This window comes from Hordeum vulgare, chromosome 5H (genome assembly GCF_904849725.1).
Source record: "Hordeum vulgare subsp. vulgare chromosome 5H, MorexV3_pseudomolecules_assembly, whole genome shotgun sequence".
Classification (NCBI taxonomy): Eukaryota; Viridiplantae; Streptophyta; class Magnoliopsida; order Poales; family Poaceae; genus Hordeum; species Hordeum vulgare.
The window spans coordinates 560,562,737-560,575,602 of record NC_058522.1 but is presented as its reverse complement, the minus strand read 5'-3'; the positions used below and the strand labels follow the sequence as shown (position 1 = coordinate 560,575,602).

The 12,866-nt window shown below is 48.8% G+C and overlaps 1 protein-coding gene across 1 annotated transcript; it reads left to right on the top strand.

Moving 5' to 3' along the window:
• The first annotated feature begins 1,227 nt into the window (after nt 1-1,227).
• LOC123399177 lies at nt 1,228-2,633 on the top strand. Its single transcript, XM_045093609.1, has one exon. The coding sequence runs from the start codon at nt 1,450-1,452 to the stop codon at nt 2,485-2,487; it is 1,038 nt and encodes a 345-aa protein (XP_044949544.1). The 5' UTR covers nt 1,228-1,449; the 3' UTR covers nt 2,488-2,633.
• The last annotated feature ends 10,233 nt before the right edge of the window (nt 2,634-12,866 follow it).

Below are 12,866 nucleotides of genomic sequence, written 5' to 3'. Positions count from 1 at the left end.
ATTACTCTAACAATGCGCATTAAGAAAAACAAATCTAAGATTCTAAGTCAGTCATATACATACGTATATACCTTTGACCAGCAGCACAAAAACCTAACCTGGAAGAAGTAATTAGAAGATCAAAATCACCTCCCGGCCATGAACAAAGGTGCATATTAATTACTCAAAAAAGGCTAAAAAAGTTTTTGAATCTTTCGGCGCTATTTGATGATTCATCACAAAATTAAGATTAACTAAATAATCAGTCTGTACAAGAGCACATCATGTAATTTACCGAAGATTAGCATGTGATTGTGCTGTGATGATTGCAGTAAAAAACTCTAACCCTATGTGATCATAAATAATCAATCTTTACAGAAGATTATCATGTGATTTTGCTTAGATAATTGCAGTCAAAGCATGATGTGGACACTACCACCCACCTTGGGCAAGACATGGCCAAGCCCGGTGCTTCATGCCACCTGATGATGGCCCGCTGTGGTCTCTCCCCCATTCACTTCCTTTCGTGCAGCCTGCACTCAAAGCTAACAGTTTGTGTCATCTCTTACTAAGCTCAACACTTTGGAGACAAATTCATAGGTCTTCAGAATTATTTCACAGTTGGGCTTCTTCCAGCTTCAACTCTTCATCGACACATTCAAATGAAAATGAAGCAAAGAAACATCCCTCTAGAAAATGGAAGATGGCGCAACAATTTTGGCATCAAGAATCTGAGAATAAAGGCTTTGGCGTGCTTGAAGACATGTTTGTTCTTTTTGACCAGGAGACATCAAAACCTGCTACCAAGAAATGTCATAAAAATGTCCAAAGGGAGAACTGCACCTCATTTTGTATCGGGACCAATTGCTGTCAAAATATCATAATATTGCGTGAGATTTCATGATAAAGAGCCAAACTACTCAGATTCACAAGGCATGTCAAAATTTGCTGCATCGGAAGAAAAAATGTTGCATGAAGATCTAACGGTGCAGACGCATGGGGTTGATGAATCGTGCGGCCCACGCGCGGCCGGCAGAAAGTTTCGGCCGGTGCGCCGACGCAGAGCACTGGCGCTAGATGAACATTGGATCCAAATGAACAAAATACAGACAAAATGCATATGTTTTTGGCTCACCGCGGTGAAGTTGCTCTTATTTGTACGAAGCAAGGAACCCAAGACGAAGCCGTCCCGACTGCCCAATGGGCATCGTTTCCTGTTTCCATGCAGAGGGGCTGATGTTTTGGGAAGAGGGTCGTCCACAATTCCACGTGAGGCCACGAGGAAGCCCACCAATGGAGTACATACGCTCTCAAAAAGAAATTAATCAAGGAGACTGACCACAAATCAAGGGAAAACTCCTCACTCCTGCAGCGGTCAGTCGTCTCGTCCACCCACACTCAACCCACATAGTACAAGGAATCAAGGAAGCTTGTTCTCGGAAGAAGAAGAGAAGGTTGCGTGAGCTAGCCATGGCCTTCGCTGACACGGCAGCACGGAGGCTCCTGCGCGGAGGTATGTCTCGAAGAATGGCCGCCGACGCCGTCAGCATGAGCTTCGGTCTCGACGGCTTTTGGCAGCTCATCGCCGGCCTGTTGGCGACCGCGGCTCACCTGCTCGTCATGCCGTTCGAGGTGCTCGGGCACTGGCTGCAGGCGGCCATCGCCGCCGTGTCCCACCTGGTCGTCCTGCCGTTCGAGGCGCTCTGGCACTTGCTACAGTCCGCCGCCGCCGGCGTGAACTCCTGCTTCGGCAGCCTCGTCGCGGCGCTTGGGAGCGCTGCCCACGCTCTGGCGGCGCCGTTTGAAGCTGTTTGCGAGTGGCTCCAGGCCGCCGCCGGAAGCATCGCTTCCGGCTTCGACGGTATGTGTGAGCACATGCAGGGCATCTTCTCTGCCCTTCCCGCCGCGCTCGCCAGCGCTGCCCACTACCTCGTCGTGCCGTTTGAGGCTTTCTGGAGGTGGATGCAGAAAGCCGTCGCTGGCATCAGCCTCGATCTGAACGGCTTTTGGCCGCTCGTCCAGGGCTTCGTCGCCACGGCCGTGAGAAAGGCCGACGAGCTCGTCCCGGCCTTGGAGGCGTTCTGGAGGTGGCTCAAGGACACCGCCGTCGTCGCGCTCCCATTCGTGCTGGCCATCGCCGCGGTCGTCTGCACCGCGGCCCTAGTCTTGTACTTCTGGCAGATCCTGTGCACCGCCGCGGTGCAGGTCGCGCAGGCGCTCGTCTGGGTCCTCGCCTACTGCGGGCGTTGCTTGTACGACGCCGCCATGGTGGTCTGGAGTGCGCTCGCTTACCTCGTCCCCTGCTGCGGGCAGTACTGCACCACGGTCACCATGGCCGCCCCAGGCAACGCCGGCTGGCTGATATCCCGCGCTGCGTTCGAGGCGGCCCCGGCGCTGTACTTCCAGATCCACCGCTTGGCTGGCCCCGTCGTGGCCTCTGCTGTCTTCTGCACGGGCACCGTCGCCTCGGCAGTCGGAGCGTCGGTCGCCGCCCTTTTCCGCCTCTGATCAAGCCTAGGTTTTTCCCTGTAATTTAGTGCTCTACCGGCCCGCGTACTTTCTCTTGCTTGGCTGCTTTGATGTAGTATGATTTCCAAATTCCACGGACTATTGGCCAATTTAAGTTATCGTCGTGATGATGATCCTTTGTTAAAGCAATTTTAACGGGGTGACCATTTCATCTGTTGTCGTCAGTTTGGATATGCGCCAATAAATGTGATGATCCAATACATGTGATTATCCAACGTATTGATTCGTTACCAAAACGCGTCCACGTTGATCCATTTCGACCCTAAACTTCAGACCGAAATGCGTCGGCGCGGACGCGTGTGCGCTTTCGGTGTCCATCCCATCCATACCCGTTGATCATCCAACTACCCGCGGTCAACTTAATTAATGACGATCATCCTTTACGGGTCCACGGGTCAGCGATCATGGTCGGCATTTTTTAATCCGAGCGTGCGGTGGAGTTTGGCCTCATCTACTTTCAGACCCCCATACTGATCTCGCGACCTCTCTACTCCCTCGCCGGCGACCAAACCTTAGCCAACAGCCATGGCCAGCTCCGCCCAAAACAAGGGCAAGTCCCTCGTCGTCTATCCCCGCGCACTGCCCGCGCTGACATCTTCCCGCCGGCCTCGCCAGTGGGTCAGCATCCCGGTGCACCAAACACAGTGGCACTAGGAGCACCGCATCCCGCTGTCGTATCCGGAAGTAACCCTCCTGCATCACTCACATTTGGATCTAGAGAGGATTCCGGTGTCGGTTGTGCCGCGTTCGGCGTGGGCTCACGCGGAGGAGGTGAGTCGCCGGTGGCGGCAGCTGACGCCGGAGCAGCGGCAGAACACTATCTGCACGACCGACTCTCCTAACTGGGAGGTTAGGTTTGCGCTCGAGCACGAGGAGCAGCATCGGCGCGGCGTGCGCGGCGTGCAGACAGGCCCTTCGCCGCCCCCGCCCGTCCTTCGCGACGACGACCAGGAGGCGGAGGTGTTGGGTAACGTAGCATAAATTCAAAATTTTCCTACGCATATTCAGATCTTCCTATGGAGAGACCAGCAACGAGAGAGGGGTAAGAGCATCTTCATACCTTTGAAGATCGCTAAGCGGAAGCGTTGCTAGAACGCGGTTGATGGAGTCATACTCGCAGCGATTCCGATCTAGTGCCGAACTACGACACCTCCGCGTTCAACACACGTGCAGCCCAGTGACGTCTCCCGCACCTTGATCCAGCAAGGAGGAGGGAGAGGTTGGGGAAGAACTCCAGCATCACGACGGCGTGGTGTCGATGGAGAGACGAGGTCTCTCGGCAGGGCTTCGCCAAGCACCGACAGAGAGGAGGAGGAAGAAGGGCAGGGCTGCGCCAAGGGAAAGGGAAAAGTCTGTTTTCCCAATGGCCAAAAAGTGCCCGCTATATATAGGGGAAGGGAGGGGCTGCGCCCCCTTGAGGGTTTCCCTCTTCTGGGGGGGGGGCAGCCCTAGATGGGGCTGGTGCGGCGGCCAAGGGGGGAGGAGGGGTGTGGGGCACCCCTGGTGGGCCTTAGGCCCACCTGGCTTAGGGTTTGCCCCCCTTTTTCTCTCCCCCACGCATTGGGCTGAGTGGGGAGGCGCACCAGCCCACCTAGGGGCTGGTTCCCTTCCCCACTTGGCCCACCTTACCTCCCGGGGTCGTTGCCCCCCTTCGGTGGACACCCGGGCCCACCTCCGGTGGTCCCGGTGGTCCCGCTACGTTACCAGTGATGCCCGAAACACTTCCGGTATCCGAAACCATCCGTCCTATATATCAATCTTTACCTCCGGACCATTCCGGAGCTCCTCGTGACGTCCGGGATCTCATCCGGGACTCCGAACAACTTTCGGTAACCTGGTATAACAATTCCCTATAACCCTAGCGTCATCAAACCTTAAGTGTGTAGACCCTACGGGTTCGGGAGACAGGCAAACATGACCGAGACGCCTCTGCGGCCAATAACCATCAGCGGGGTCTGCATACCCATGGTGGCTCCCACTTGCTCCACGATGATCTCATCGGATGAACCACGATGTCAAGGATTCAATCAATCCCGTATACGATTCCCTTTGTTTGTCGGTATAGAACTTGCTCGAGATTCGATCGCCGGTATACCTATACCTTGTTCAATCTCGTTACCGGTAAGTCTCTTTACTCGTTCCGTAGCACGTCATCATGTGACTAACTCCTTAGTCACATTGAGCTCATGATGATGTTCTACCGAGTGGGTCCAGAGATACCTCTCCGTCACACGGAGTGAAAAATCCCGATCTCGATTCGTACCAACCCAACAGACACTTTCGGAGGTACCCGTAGTGCACCTTTATAGTCACCCAGTTACGTTGTGAAGTTTGATACATCCAAAGCACTCCTACGGTATCCGGGGGTTGCACAATCTCACGGTCGAAGGAAACGATACTTGACATTAGAAAAGCTTTAGCATACGAACAATACGATCTAGTGCTATGCTTAGGATTGGGTCTTGTTTATCACATCATTCTCCCAATGATGTGATCCCGTTATCAATGACATCTAATGCCCATGATCAGGAAACCATGATCATCTATTGACTAACGAGCTAGCCAACTAGAGGCTTGCTAGGGACACATTGTGATCTATTTATTCACACATGTATTATTGTTTCCTGTTAATACAATTATAGCATGAACAATAGAAGATTATCATGAAAAGGAAATATGATAATAACCATTTTATTATTGCCTATACGACATATTTCCAACAGTCTCCCACTTGCACTAGAGTCAATAATCTAGTTACATTGTGATGTATCGAACACCCATAGCATTATGGTGTTGATCATGTTTTGCTCGTGGAAGAGGTTTAGTCAAGGGGTCTGCAATATTCAGATCCGTGTGTACTTTACAAATATCTATCACTCCACTCTGGACATGGTCCTGGATGGAGTTGTAGCGGCGTTTGATGTGCTTCTTCTTCCGGTGAAACCTGAGCTCCTTGGCTATGGCAATGGCCCCAGTGTTATCGCAGAAGAGTGTCATTGGACCCGACGCGCTTGGAACCACTCCAAGGTCGGTGATGAGCTCCTTCATCCAAATTCCTTCATGAGCTGCTTCTGAAGCAGCTATGTACTCCGCTTCACATGTAGATGCTGCCACGACTTCTTGCTAGCTGCTGCACCAGCTCACTGCCCCACCATTCAACACATATACGTATCCGGATCTGTGCCGAAGCTAGCGTCGACGTAACCCTTTACGACGAGCTCTTCGTCACCTCCATAAACGAGAAATATTTCCTTAGTCCTTTTCAGGTACTTAAGGATATTCTTAACCGTTGTCCAGTGTTCCATACCGGGATCACTTTGGTACCTCCCTACCAAGCTTATGGCAAGGTTTATATCAGGTCTGGTACACAGCATGGCATACATTAGAGAGCCCACGGCTGATGCGTAGGGGACATAACTCATCTTCTCTCTATCTGCTGCCGTGGTCGGCGACTGAGTCTTACTCAATCTCACACCTTGCAAAACTGGCAAGAACCCTTTCTTTATGTTTTCCATATTGAACTTCTTCAATATCTTGTCAAGGTATGTACTTTGCGAAAGACCTATGAGGCGTCTTGATCTATCTCTATAGATCTTGATGCCTAATATGTATGCAGCTTCTCCAAGGTCCTTCATTGAAAAACTTTTATTCAAATAGGCCTTTATGCTCTCCAACATCTCTATATTATTCCCCATCAATAATATGTCATCCACATACAGTATGAGGAAAGCTACAGAGCTCCCACTCACTTTCTTATACAGACAGGCTTCTTCGTAAACCTGTATGAACCCAAACGCTTTAATCACCTCATTAAAGCGAATGTTCCAACTCCGAGATGCTTGCACCAGCCCATAGATGGAGCGCTGGAGCTTGCAGACTTTGTTAGCACCCTTAGGGTCGACAAAACCTTCTGGTTGCATCATATACAACTCTTCCTTAAGGTTCCCATTAAGGAACGTTGTTTTGACGTTGATTTGCCAAATTTCATAATCATAAAAGGCGGCAATTGCTAACATGATTCAGACTGATTTCAGCTTCGCTACGGGAGAGAAAGTATCGTCGTAGTCAACTCCTTGAATTTGTCGAAAACCCTTTGCGACAAGTTGAGCTTTGTAAACGGTTACATTACCGTTTGCATCAGTCTTCTTCTTGAAGATCCATTTATTTTCTATGGCTCGCCGGTCATCGGGCAAGTCCACCAAAGTCCATACTCTGTTCTCATACATGGATCCTATCTCGGATTTCATAGCCTCAAGCCATTTGTTGGAATCCAGGCCCGCCATCGCTTCTTCATAGTTCGAAGGTTCACCGTTGTCTAACAACATGATTTCCACCACAGGGTTGCCGTACCACTGTGGTGCGGAGCGTGCCCTTGTGGACCTTCGCGGTTCAGTAGTAACTTGATCCGAAGCTTCATGATCATCATCATTAACTTCCTCTTCAGTTGGTGTAGGCGCCACAGGAACAACTTCCCGCGCTGCGCTACTATCCTGTTCGAGAGGGGGTGTAATTACCTCATCAAGTTCTACCTTCCTCCCACTTACTTCTTTCGAGAGAAACTCTTTCTCTAGAAAGGATCCGTTCTTGGCAACAAAGGTTTTACCTTCGGATCTAAGATAGAAGGTATACCCAATAGTTTCTTTAGGGTATCCTATGAATACGCATTTATCCGCTTTGGGTTCGAGCTTTTCTGGTTGAAGTTTCTTCACATAAGCATCGCAGCCCCAAACTTTAAGAAACGACAACTTAGGTTTCTTGCCAAACCATAGTTTGTACGGTGTCGTCTCAACGGATTTAGAGGGTGCCCTATTTAAAGTGAATGCTGCAGTTTCTAATGCGTATCCCCAAAATGATAGCGGTAAGTCGGTAAGAGACATCATATATCGTACCATATCTAATAAAGTGAGATTACGACGTTCAGACACTCCGTTGCGTTGCGGTGTGCCACATGGCATCAGTTGTGAAACGATGCCACACTTCCTTAGGTGTGTGCCAAACTCGTGACTCAAATATTCTCCTCCACGATCAGATCACAGACATTTAATTTTTCTGTCACGTTGATTCTCAACCTCACTCTGAAATTCCTTGAACTTTTCAAACGTCTCAGATTTGTGCTTCATTAAGTAGATATACCCATACCTACTCAAATCATCGGTGAGAGTGAGAACATAACGATAGCCACCGCGAGCTTCAACGTTCATTGGACCACACACATCAGTATGCATTATTTCTAATAAGTCGGTTGCTCTCTCCATTATACCTGAGAATGGAGTCTTAGTCATCTTGCCCATGAGGCACGGTTCGCATGTGTCAAATGATTCAAAATCAAGAGACTCTAATAGTCCATCAGTATGGAGCTTCCTCATGCGCTTAACGCCGATATGACCAAGGCGGCAGTGCCACAAGTATGTGGGACTATCATTATCAACTTTACATCTTTGGGTACACACACTATGAATATGTGTAACATCACGATCGAGATTTATCAAGAATAAACCATTCATCAGCGGAGCATGACCATAAAACATATCACTCATATAAATAGAACAACCATTATTCTCTGACTTAAATGAGTAGCCGTCTCGCATTAAGCAAGACCCTGATACAATATTCATGCTCAAAGCTGGTACTAAATAACAATTATTAAGGTTTAAAACTAATCCCGACGGTAGATGTAGAGGTAGCGTGCCGAAGGCGAGCACATCGACTTTGGAACCATTCCCCACGCGCATCGTCACCTCGTCCTTGGCGAGTCTCCGCTTATTCCGCAGTTCCTGCTTTGAGTTGCAAATGTGAGCAACAACACCGGTATCAAATACCTAGGAGCTACTACGAGCGCTGGTAAGGTACACATCAATAACATGTATATCACATATACCTTTAACGTTGCCGGCCTTCTTGTCCGCTCAGTATTTGGGGCAGTTCCGCTTCCAGTGACCTTTTCCCTTGCAATAGAAGCACTCAGTCTCAGGCTTGGGTCCATTCTTTTTCTTCTTCCCGGCATCTGGCTTACCGGGCGCGGCAACAGCTTTGCCGTCTTTCTTGAAGTTCTTCTTACCCTTGCCTTTCTTGAAACTAGTGGTCTTGTTGACCATCAACACTTGATGCTCTTTCTTGATTTCTACTTCTGCAGACATGAGCATCGAGTAGAACTCAGGAATGGTCTTCTCCATCCCTTGCATGTTGTAGTTAAGCACAAAGACTTTGTAGCTTGGTGGGAGAGACTGGAGGATTCTGTCAATTATAGCATCATCCGAAAATTCAACTCCAAGTGAAGTCAGACGACCATGTAACCCAGACATTTTGAGTATGTGCTCACTGACAGAACTGTTCTCCTCCATCTTACAGCTAAAGAACTTGTCGGAGACTTCATATCTCTCGACACGGGCATGAACTTGAAAAACTAGCTTCAGCTCCTGGAACATCTCATATGCTCCGTGTTGCTCAAAACGCCTTTGGAGCCCCTTTTCTAAACTGTATAACATTCCACACCTAACCAGAGAGTAGTCATCACTCCACGTTTTCCAGACATTCAGAATGTCCTGGGCTGCTGCGGGAGCGGGAGGGTCACCTAGCGGTGCATCAAGGACATTAGCCTTTTTAGCTGCTTCAAGGATGAGCTTCAAGTTGCGAACCCAGTCCGCATAGTTGCTACCATCATCTTTCAGCTTGTTTTTCTCTAGGAATGCGTTAAAATTGAGGTTGACGTTGGCCATCTACAGTATTTATAAAGACAATTTTAGACTAAGTTCATGACAATTAAGTTCATTTAATTAAATGAAGTATGAACTCCCACTTAAATCGACATACCTCTAGTCATCTAAGTGATACATGATACATGTTGACTAACCCGTGTCCGATCATCACGTGAGACGGACTAGTCACCATGGTGAGCAACTTCATGCTGATCGTATTCAACCTTACGACTCATGTTCGACCTTTCGGTCTCTTGTATTCGAGGTCATGTCTGTACATGCTAAGCTCGTCGAGTCAACCTAGGTGTTTCGCGTGTGTAAATCTGGCTTACACCCGTTGTATGCGAACGTTAGAATCTATCACACCCGATCATCACGTGGTGCTTCAAGACAACGAACCTTCGCAACGGTGCACACTTAGGGGAATACGTTCTCGAAATTTTAAGAGGGATCATCTTATTATGCTACCGTCGTTCTAACCAATAAGATGTAAAACATGATAAACATCACAATGCAATCATATAGTGACATGATATGGTCATTATCATCTTCGCCCTTTCGATCTCCATCTTCAGGCATCGCATGATCATCATCGTCACCGGCGTGACACCATGATCTCCATCATCATGATCTCCATCATCGTGTCTCCGTGAAGTCGTCACGCCAACTACTACTATAGCTAACCGTTAGCAATGAAGTAAAAGTAGTAAGCACATGGCGTTGCATCTCATACTATAAATTAAGACAACTCCTATGGATCCTGCCGGTTGTCATACTCATCGACATGCAAGTCGTGAAACCTATTACAATAACATGATCATCTCATACATCATACATGCAACATCACAACTTTGGCCATATCACATCACATGTCAAACATTGCAAAAACAAGTTAGACGTCCTCTAATTGTTGTTGCAAGTTTTACGTGGCTGATTTGGCTTTCTAGCAAGAACGCCTTCTTACCTACGTGACAGCCACAACAATGATATGCCAAAGCTATTTACCCTTCATAAGGACCCTTTTCATCAAATCCAATCCGACTAGAGTAGGAGAGATAGACACCCGCTAGCCACCTATATGCACGGTGTGCATGTGTGTCGGTGGAACCAGTCTCACGTAAGCGTACGTGTAAAGTCGGTCCGGGCCGCTTCATCCCACAATACCGCCGGAAAAGAATAAGACTAGTAGTGGCAAGCAAATTGACAAATCATCGCCCACAACTTTTGTGTTCTAGTCGTGCATAGAATCTACGCATAGAAAACCTGGCTCGGATACCACTGTTGGGTAACGTAGCATAAATTCAAAATTTTCCTACGCATATTCAGATCTTCCTATCGAGAGACCAGCAACGAGAGAGGGGTAAAAGCATCTTCATACCTTTGAAGATCGCTAAGCGGAAGCGTTGCTAGAACGCGGTTGATGGAGTCGTACTCGCAACGATTCCGATCTAGTGACGAACTACGTCACCTCCGCGTACAACACACGTGCAGCCCGGTGACGTCTCCCGCACCTTGATCCAGCAAGGAGGAAGGAGAGGTTGGGGAAGAACTCCAGCAGCACGACGGCGTGGTGTCGATGGAGAGACGAGGTCTCCCGACAGGGCTTCGCCAAGCACTGACAGAGAGGAGGAGGAAGAAGGGCAGGGCTGCGCCGAGGGAGAGGGAGAAGTCTGTTTTCCCAATGGCCAAAAGTGCCCGCTATATATGTTGGGGAACGTTGCATGGGAAACAAAAATTTTCCTACGCGCACGAAGACCTATCATGGTGATGTCCATCTACGAGAGGGGATGAGTGATCTACGTACCCTTGTAGATCGTACAGCAGAAGCGTTTAGAGAACGCGGTTGATGTAGTGGAACGTCCTCACGTCCCTCGATCCGCCCCGCGAACAATCCCGCGACCAGTCCCACGATCTAGTACCGAACGGACGGCACCTCCGCATTCAGCACACGTACAGCTCGACGATGATCTCGGCCTTCTTGATCCAGCAAGAGAGACGGAGAGGTAGAAGAGTTCTCCGGCAGCGTGACGGTGCTCCGGAGGTTGGTGGTGATCTCGTCTCAGCAGGGCTCCGCCCGAGCTCCGCAGAAATGCGATCTAGAGGAAAAACTATGGAGGTATGTGGTCGGGCAGCCGTGAGAAAGTCGTCTCAAATCTGCCCTAAAAGCCCCATATATATAGGAGGAGGGAGGGGGACCTTGCCTTGGGGTCCAAGGGACTCCCAAGGGTCGGCCGAGCCAAGGGGGGGATGACTCCCCCCCAAACCGAGTTGGACTTGGTTTGGTGGGAGGAGTCCCTCTCCCTTCCCACTTCTTCCCTCCTTTTTTTTCCTTTCCTTTGATTTTCTTCTCTTGGCGCATAGGCCCCTTTGGGGCTGTCCCACCAGCCCAATAAGGGCTGGTGTGTCTCCCCAAAGCCTATGGGCTTCCCCGGGATGGGTTGCCCCCCCGGTGAACTCCCGGAACCCATTCGTCATTCCCGGTACATTCCCGGTAACTCCGAAAACCTTCCGGTAATCAAATGAGGTCATCCTATATATCAATCTTCGTTTCTGGACCATTCCGGAAACCCTCGTGACGTCCGTGATCTCATCCGGGACTCCGAATAACATTCGGTAACCAACCATATAACTCAAATACGCATAAAACAACGTCGAACCTTTAAGTGTGCAGACCCTGCGGGTTCGAGAACTATGTAGACATGACCCGAGAGACTCCTCGGTCAATATCCAATAGCGGGACCTGGATGCTCATATTGGATCCTACATATTCTACGAAGATCTTATCGTTTGAACCTCAGTGCCAAGGATTCGTACAATCCCGTATGTCATTCCCTTTGTCCTTGGGTATGTTACTTGCCCGAGATTCGATCGTCAGTATCCGCATACCTATTTCAATCTCGTTTACCGGCAAGTCTCTTTACTCGTTCCGTAATACAAGATCCCGCAACTTACACTAAGTTACATTGCTTGCAAGGCTTGTGTGTGATGTTGTATTACTGAGTGGGCCCCGAGATACCTCTCCGTCACACGGAGTGACAAATCCAAGTCTTGATCCATACTAACTCAACTAACACCTTCGGAGATACCTGTAGAGCATCTTTATAGTCACCCAGTTACGTTGCGACGTTTGATACACACAAAGCATTCCTCCGGTGTCAGTGAGTTATATGATCTCATGGTCATAGGAATAAATACTTGACACGCAGAAAACAGTAGCAACAAAATGACACGATCAACATGCTACGTCTATTAGTTTGGGTCTAGTCCATCACGTGATTCTCCCAATGACGTGATCCAGTTATCAAGCAACAACACCTTGTTCATAATCAGAAGACACTGACTATCATCGATCAACTGGCTAGCCAACTAGAGGCATGCTAGGGACGGTGTTTTGTCTATGTATCCACACATGTAAATGAGTCTTCATTCAATACAATTATAGCATGGATAATAAACTATTATCTTGATACAGGAATTATAATAATAACTATACATTTATTATTGCCTCTAGGGCATAATTCCAACAGTCTCCCACTTGCACTAGAGTCAATAATCTAGCCCTCACATCACCATGTGAATTACATTGTAATAAATCTAACACCCATACAGTTCTGGTGTCGATCATGTTTTGGCTGTGGAAGAGGATTAGTCAGCGGGTCTGCT

Bases quoted from the DNA above. Each gene is read 5' to 3' on its own strand.
- LOC123399177 (XM_045093609.1), top strand. From the start codon at position 1,450: ATGGCCTTCGCTGACACGGCAGCACGGAGGCTCCTGCGCGGAGGTATG.